The sequence below is a fragment of the Pelecanus crispus genome, chromosome 3 (genome assembly GCF_030463565.1).
Source record: "Pelecanus crispus isolate bPelCri1 chromosome 3, bPelCri1.pri, whole genome shotgun sequence".
Lineage (NCBI taxonomy): Eukaryota > Metazoa > Chordata > Aves > Pelecaniformes > Pelecanidae > Pelecanus > Pelecanus crispus.
In genome coordinates, this window is record NC_134645.1 from 37,901,557 (window position 1) to 37,910,489 (window position 8,933).

Genomic DNA, 8,933 nt, shown 5'->3' on the forward strand with positions numbered 1-8,933 from the left:
TCAAGCTGTCCTCATCTACGACTTACTCATCCAGAACATAATTCTGAAATGTGAAATAAAAGGAATGCTTTTAAATCACTCTTACCTTCATCTATTGAGGCTTCACTACTGTATCCATCATATTCTGCAGACAGGGGACTATATTTTTGTCTGGTTTCCCATACATAGTTTTTTTGCTGTCTGCCATCCACCACTGGCAGCCTGGAACTCTGGGTTCTAGACAAGGCCTCATGATATTTACCCAGTGCTTCATCTTCACTCTCAGATGATGAACCATGCTGGTCTTTACTCATATAAGAGTTGTCTGTTTGAATAAAATAAAGCAAATCGACTACAGCTCAAAATAGAATACAAGAAAGTAACCGTAAGAGGCTATCATTGAAGATATTTAAGCTATTTCAATCAAAATTTCTGTATAAAAATATCATCTTCTTGCAATTATAAGTATTATGTGATTTTGTAATTGGTGACAGCTATTTTTATTTTCTCGAAAAACTGAAAGATCATTAAGTCCCCAAAAGACATTCTAAAACTTATTCAACAGAAAATGGATCCATTTCTGTAAGGCAGCACACACTGAAGTTCTTGAAACCCTTCATTAAGTAAGAAAATGCTCAAAATAATTTATGTAAAGTAAATCCAACACTGCTGCAATATTACATTTGGACACCTAACATATCAAAAAGGCAGCTCCTGATCCTCTATTCCCAGCTGATTTTTGCTGTGAGTATGCAGTATAATGTAGAAATGAAACTGATTTACAAAGAGAAGCCTACAACAAAATCGTCTTAGGATATTTATGTCAGTAGTGCTTAAACTCTCAATAACAAATGGGAAAATGCTAGCGAAAGATGTTTGCATGCACAATTTTATTTAACTTGCAATAAACAGCCCCTTGTTCAATAACAGAAATTAACACAGATTCTCATTGCAGACATCTGGCAACAGCAAAAAATGCACAGAAGAAACCATCTAGTTAATTCTTTTATACCAGTTCCTCTATAATACCCACTCCTGTGGCCAACTTCTTCCAACTACAACTCAAGTATGACTTCTTCCCACAAGTCAAAGATTCAGCTGCATTTTTATTTCTGCAAAAGGAAAGCTTCCCCCTCCCTTTTCCAAACCTCAAATGGATTCTGTCCAAACTTAACATGCTGTGCAGAGGTTCTGTAGATCTCAAACTCTAATAGGCATTAAAAGACTTCATGTAAACTCAGTAAAGGTCAGCATTACCACTACTCTGTGAGCAAGCCTATCATATATGATTTGCCAATGGATTTCCATTACTTGCAGAGCTCCGAGATGTCCATAATGCTGTTTTTCAGCTCCTGATTCTACAAGGGAATATTGTCGAACATGCTATCCAGCCATGCTCAACTGCTTCTCCCCTCCCTGCTTTTATGCCCTCGCCCCAGTCCCTGTCCTAGCTGTAGCTCTGCATTTCCATTCCCATTAGTCTCTGCCTTCATGCCCAGCCAGTCTCACTCCTCTGTCTGGGTATTCCGACTAAAGTAGGGATCCAGCTTACCCAAAACTCAGCCATTTAAAATTGAAGTAGCTCAACCTATGCCAGCCATCTAGGCCTCTTTTACAGTCGAGTGTTTGCCTCTTCCTACTAGACAAGTCCTTCCGTCCCACTTTTAGGTAAGCCTCTAGAGTAGATGAGTAAAATCACTTCCCACAGAAGTAACTCCCTGGTACTCATACAGAAAAGTCTATGCTGCAAGTTTAGGTTAGACATCTTTTGCAAAGTTACATTTATACGAGTAGAACCTTATCCTAAGTTCCTGTCTCCAGGCCCCATACTCCAGGTTTCTGCTCCAAGCACCCAGTTGTGGTCTCTTATGGGGATTTCCTCTTTATTCTCTTTGGCTATTCAATCCCAAAGTCTCTTTCCTTGCATCTAACCAACTACTCATGTAACCGTATTCTTTTACCCTTAGTCTCTCCAACTTCATACAATATTATCAGTTCTCTCCATACTGTTACCCACCCCACTTCAAATCCCAGTCTACTACTTGCATCATTTCGCATTTGTTCAGGAAGTTTCTGTCCTCATGCAAGTCATGTTTATTCTCAATTCTTCTGTTCAAACTTCCAGCATCCTTCAGTAACCATACGTATCAAAAGCAGGATAAGACCTGCTCTGTTCTTCAACCCCTATGATGAAGCATATGAGTGCAAATGGGATGGTCAGTGAATTTAACAGGTAAATTATAAGAAGAAATGATAAGAAGTGTTTACTATGCATTTTCCAAAGACAAAGTTTCCAAAGATTTGCAATTTGGTCAAACTTATGTCTTTTTTCGTAGAAGAACATGGGCATCTCTGACGTGGGAAAAGTGCTCTCCCACATCTCAAGTACATACTCTAATATACAAAGGTGACAAAGCATCTTAGTGAAGCAGACGTGAAATCTACTTATTTTTTGCACAGATAACCAGCACATTTTTCCCATACTGTATTCCTGGAAACAGCTAAAGATTTTAAACTATAGCTTAAAAAAAAAAATCTCAGACAGAAAGCATGCCAAATTTCATCCCAAATATTTCAAATTTGGCACACAGTTATAAGCAGCTGAAAATAAGGTCTTGAAATGGAAAATGTCAGGAAACCTTAACTGCAGATGGTGCTACCAGCTCTACATGCAATGTGTATGTAATCTTAATTTAGTATTTACAGGAGAATTGGTGCCTTGAAAGACTGCTAATGAGCAACTAGATCTTTCAACTCTGGGCTACCAATTTTAATTTGTCTGGCAGATATGGTTTATCCCATTGTATGGATGGCTATAAAGCAATTTCAATTTCACTGATCACTTATTGAGAATATCACAGCAAGCAAGACATATTCTGGCTAGCAGATTCACTGCAAGAGGCTGCCCAGAAAAAGAAGCCTCCTTTGCTGGTACACAGAGTAAAATTTTGATCACACATGGCCCTCAACAGGTTGTAACCTGCCACCTAGGAAACTTCTACAGACTTTCACAACTATAATTAAAGCAGGGCATACTAGGACTAACATATAGTGTTAGACTTCAGTATTAGATGCATCATTTATCATTACAAGAAATGTATTCGCAAATATGAAGTGGCATTCATTGATCAGTCTGCATAAAGAATGGAATAGTATAAAACATGGTAGCAACATCTTTGAAAGAAGTGCTGAAAGTTATGCCTCTAATCATACACTGACGTTTGTAAGCACCCAGAAGTTCTCAGTGATACCAGATACTTTTTCTACAGTTCTTAGCATAAAAGAAAAAGAATGAGGATGTATACTATTATTACAAGTCATGAAACAAGACTTCTTCAGAGGACTTAAAAACCTCATTAAAGTTAAAACACAAGCTATCGATGCAAACATTTTTTAAATGAACAATACAAATCTGTTTCAGTTTCTTGGGAAAACATAGCTTCCTGCACATTAAAAAAAAATCCTCAGGGTTTTTTTTTGCCTCTCCTTGCCAATTCTCTTTTGATTTTTATATGTTACTTGGAAACTTGCCTAAGAGAATTCATGTTGTTATTAAAACCCTTCCTTTATTTGGCTAACACAGGTCATATTGAAAGCTATTAATTTGCTTGTTACGGGAGCTAAAATGCCATTTTTGATAGAGAATAGACTGTACAAATATTGTGTTACATGAAGAAATAACAGAGATCACAGTTCACCCTACAAACATGGAAACCACCTGCTAAATCAAATAAAAAAAACCCAACCAAAACCAAACAAAATGATCCAAAATTTCCAGATAAGGGAAAACACACACACTGAAAAAAAAAAAAAAAAACCACAACTGATTTCTATTATGAAATCATTCATTTCTCTACAGAAACAGCATCTTGAGAAAAGCCTGTGTTGCTTTCTAAAAATTCACTACACAGCCTGCAAAGCAATTCTGTAAAAATGCAAGGTTTTACTTCTTACTCACAAACTATTATTGCAATCCCTTTGTCATATTGTTTGACTGGATCCATATCAACAATACATAGGTTTTCTTTGTACAACTACAACTTTAAGACAAGCATCATTCAGTTCTTTCTATACTTAAAATCACTTACTTGCCACTTGTCATTGAGTTTAGTGTCTTGAAATTACTATCTTACATATCCCAGAAATACATTCTGATCTACTACAATGTAAATGTAAGATAAGTTATTTTTTCTTTATCATCTTATCACATTTTATGCAATGCTTTTCAAATACACAAAATAAAAACCACTTTCAAAGAACAAGTGTTAATTTCCAGTATTAATTAATTCATAGTTTTCAACAGAAACCACACAAGGCACTGCAGAGAAGGTAAGAAAAACTGTGTATAGAAAAAGAAAAGTTAGAACATAGGAAAGGCATTTATTAATCAGTTTAATCCGTTTAAAAATCAATTTAAAAAGGAATTAGCTACCAAGAAATATCAACATAATTAGAGAATGAAGCCCTGACAACACAGACCTACTTTCATCCACAGGAAACACTATTACTAAACATGTAAATTAGGTGAAAAAAGTAAGAAGTATCATAAGTTTCAGGAAAGGTTGAAGTTTGCTGATGGACTCCTCACCTTTTCCTGCTGCCTTCTTATTACATAGCTCTCTTGAATTCTTTTCTGATATCTTTGAGTTTTTCTTTTCACCCACTTTTGCAATTGTAGTTGACACATTGTCCTCATCCTTTGATGCAGATTTTCCTTTTCTGCCAAAAAAGGCTTCAGATTTCTTTTCTTTGATTTCATTAATGTAACTGGGACCATCATTCTGTGTCTTCTTCAAGCTGGAGTCTGATAATTTTTGCTTCTGTACTTCAACAAGTTTTATTTCTAAATCCTGGGGAACCTTCATACTGTGCACTTCTTCAGAATCCTTAAAATCAACTCCAAGTGACTGTGGTTTGATTTTTCTATGCAAGTGATTCTTAGAATTATCTGATACTGCACGTAGGTGGTTATCTTGTTCCTCAACAGATTGCTCCATTGTAAATTTATTACTTTTCAGGTTACTATCCTTCAAGAATTTATCATTTACAAAACACTTTTTTCCTCCTACTGCTTCCCTTTTAAAAGGTCCTCCTACATTCTTCAAATCCTGAGGTACTTCTGTATCACTTAAATGATTATCACTGTCTCTGCCTTTTAACTGGCACTGTTTTTTGTCCACAACATGGTCAGATATTCCATCTTGACTTGTATCTTTTTTTACAAAATCTAATGAATTAGAATAATGAGTCTCTCTATGTTCTGCAATACATCTCTTTGCTTTCATATTAATTTCCTGAGAATGAGTTAATGATGGTGTATGTTCCTCTCTCCCTTGCACAGGTTTTTCATTCTGTATTTTGGAGCTTTCATCTTCTGCACGAAGGCCACTTATCATGCTTGTTACTTGTTCTGCTACTGAATCAGCTACACTGTACCCAACTTCTCCAACAACACTGGTCAGATCATCCACAGCACTGCTAAGCGTGCCAACCAGAGAAGACACAGAGGGAAAGCTCAGATTTTGGTGGAGGTTTCTGAAAAACGCCATTCGTCCAATCTATTCAGCAACAACTTTTAATACAGAAAGGTCCTCTGTTTCACAAACAGATCAACTCCATTTCTCCAAGTTCAATTTCAGAGCTACTTGCTTTTGCTATCTCAAACTCAATACATTTACCAGGGGAAGTTGCAGCTGTGCTCCTTCCATTCAATATGCATTGAAAATAATAAGAAAGCAACTAAGTAAAACTCTTGAAATGAAGCCACAATCAACCAGCAAAACCACAGTCTTTCATCAACTGCAGCATCAACTAGTCATAATAAAATTATTTTCAAAAATAAGACAACTGTGAGGTGGAAATATGGGGTTTTTTATTCTAACCTGCAAAGAAGAAGTTGTAAGATATTTAAATTACATCCTTTCATCAATATCATGCTAAAGCAAGCTTTTAACATAATAGCTGCACAAAAACACGCATCATGGAGATGACCTCACCCCAAAATATTTGTTGTCTTTTACATAAGGCAAGATATTTCGGAACAGGAAGACTTGTTTTGTAGCAAAAAAAAGTTAAGATGACGGACTTAATTTCCAGGGGGGAGAACTTTTTCTGTCTCCAAGAAAATTGAAAATAAAAATTTAGCTGCACCTTTTAGAGAGGTAGAAGGTTAGAAAACCTCTCAAATTTCCCCTTCTCTTCTGTCTCTTCCTCTCAAGTCAGCTAACAAAGCCCATTCAATTTCCACAGCCCAACAGTAGAAAGGGGTTATTTTACCAACCCTCAGTATCTTTTTCGACATCTAATTTTTTTCATTTCACATTATCCTTAAAGACCTTGTTCTATTAAAAAATTACAGAATTAATTTGTTAGTCAGAGATAAGATGTCTTTAGTTTCTAATGTTTTACTTCTTTAAAATTATTTTACAGCTGAGTAAATGCAAGACCTTCTCCAAAAGGTCGGTGAAAGATTTTAATAAGCTGAGTGAAAACCCAGTAATCCCATTCACAAATTTACTTGAGAAGATTTAATTACACACAATTATGGAACGTTTAAAATACTTTCAAGAGTATTCTCATAGTGCAAGAGAAATATCTTCCCATAAGTAAATGTCAACTCTTTGGTTATATAGCTCTTGAATTTCTGTGGCTTGTGAATACAAATGTTTCTTCATTTCCACATACTGCGCAGTCATGGGAAAAGTTAACGTGTGTTTTCATCACTTGAGTTAAGTGATTATTTGTGTATTTCTACACATCCTTATAAAAAAATGTGCACTCTTATAATTAAGTTTAGTACACTGTATTTCAGATACTTACAAAGTTTATCTTGTGAATTCTTTCTTGTAGTGTATCCTGAATCGAGATCTGGGAAACCACTAACATTTTCAAAACACATCTTCTTATTAATATATAGGAAAAGTAGCAACATGAGAATAATGAACACCCCGACAGCAGACAGGAATCCAATTGCTTCAGGAGATACTAAAAGAAACAGAAAGAAACACATTTTAATAAGTCTTGTAAAAGTTTGATTCGTAAAAGTTATAATATTATCAGAATTGATCATTAATAAATAACTACTAAAGCTCCAAATATATATGCAAGATATAGCTGAAAAAACACCATTTAAATTTGAGTTAATTTTTAATGCTGTTAAATTTCATTAGTTTTTTTCTCTTCCAGTCATCGTTTGGAATAGAAAAGTATCCGGTCCAAATCTACGGAAGGACTGACATTGTGAGCAAGAGGTTCTGCTGGAGTACTGGACCGCATAACAAGACAGGGTGTCTGCAGAAAACGGGGAGATTATCAGCAGATGCCAAGGCTGATGACTTTTGACGGAACACTTGAGAGAGAGAGTACTGGAAGAGACCTAAGAGCATCCCCCTTTCCTGGAAGGGGCTGGAGGTTTGGCTACCTGGACTCAGGGCCAACTCTGAGACAGTGCTGCTGGGGAGGGACTGAGCCCTTGCCGGTGAGGCCATTGCCTCTGTCAGCCTTGTTATGCTCAGTTCCTGGCTCCTCTTCCCTTAGGGACCAGCTGGCCCTCACTGCTCCCTGACAAGTAGTATACTGTGTCAGCAAAAAACAGAATGAGAAAAAGCACATAACGGTATGTTCCTTGCCCTGGTACGTGTGCCACTTGCATATACACTAAGAAAAAGCTGAGGGGAATAGAGATAAAGCATACTTAATCAAAACCATGTAAAGGAAAAAAGGCTGAAGTAGACATGTCTTAGAAAGTGTATAAAATAAAGAATATGTAATTGCTATTAAGCAGGTAACTGAAAGGGAGTATTGGGCATATTTTGCAGGGGTAGAATCTTGCAAGTCCATCAGTACCTAAGTAACATTAGTAATACCATTTAAGGCCAAGATTACCTAGGACATGGGTTTAGAAATAAGAAATCTGGGAATGGATGTAGCAAATTGGACCAACTGTGAAAGAGTAATTAAAGGGCAGCTTTTTTATTTGAAAGGAGATTGGGCAGAGAAAGTGATATAGAAGGGTGGCACAAAAGAGGGTCTAGAAACTTAAGAAATAATGAACAAGTTATAAAAGCAGTTCAAGAACAAGAGACGGCAGATCTTTTGACAGAAGGAATGCAGATGCCCACAGACTATAATGAAGCTGACCTGCTTCATTAATCAAGGCTGCCAGGATGTCAGGGGAAGCCCCTTGCGCAACCCACTGGACTCTCTACTGGGTCTACATCTGAAAGACTTGATGTGAGAAGTTAAAGAGTGACAGAATTGCAAATTTGTTAATAAGCAGTGTGGGAGGTTGAAGTGAAGGGTTATAGAACTATAATTCAGTAATATTTGGGTGCAATTTATAAGAATAAAGTGACAGAACTCAATAATTGAATGCAATTAACAATGGTGTAAAGCATTACAGAACTGTAAGTGATTCCTAGTGGTATGTTTATTAGTTAATCAATCTGTTAATTGGTTTATTAGTAGTGTGCTGATCAATTAATAAACATTATAGCCTCTTATATCAGTTATGTCTCAAACCTGCATTCTAAAGAGGGATAGTGAAACCTTGAGGTTTCACCTTGAGACCTTGACACTTGAGACCTTAACACTCAAAGTGGTTTTTGTGGCCTCAACACACAGAGGTGCATCTTTCAGGATTGAACATGGCTGCATTCATCTGGATGAAAGCTAGGATTTAACATATCCCTTTCTTCCTGCTGTTTTTACTAGATTCTAAGTGTCCCTCTACTCACTACCATAAATCCCATTCCTGGGGGTTGAATTTTTTCTATTTATTAGATTTATGAATTCTGTTTGCCAAGATCTCAGCACTTCACTTTAGGAGTATAAGGCTGTGTGGCAACATCTTTTACTATGTAAAAAGGAGTGGGATTAAAGGAAAATTGGCAACATACTCTGCATTCTCACAGATGCAATACAAAAGGACAAGAGGCAACAGCCTGAAGTAGCAA

At 36.5% G+C, this 8,933-nt stretch overlaps 1 protein-coding gene across 3 annotated transcripts in view; it reads right to left on the reverse strand.

The window, feature by feature from the left end:
* SYT14 (synaptotagmin 14) overlaps positions 1 to 6,955 on the reverse strand; it is a 61,107-nt gene extending 54,152 nt beyond the window's left edge. Inside the window, exons 1-2 of one of the 3 annotated variants that reach the window (XM_075707858.1) lie at positions 6,799 to 6,955; positions 86 to 304 (exon numbers count right to left, since the gene is read on the reverse strand). In XM_075707858.1, coding sequence (XP_075563973.1) covers positions 86 to 304; positions 6,799 to 6,910 — 331 coding nt within the window. In that variant the 5' untranslated portion in view covers positions 6,911 to 6,955. Of the gene's footprint in view, positions 1 to 85; positions 305 to 4,567; positions 5,529 to 6,798 lie in introns of those variants that run through there. The other 2 variants (XM_075707857.1, XM_075707856.1) reach the window with 2 other exon arrangements.
* Positions 6,956 to 8,933: the final 1,978 nt, after the last annotated feature.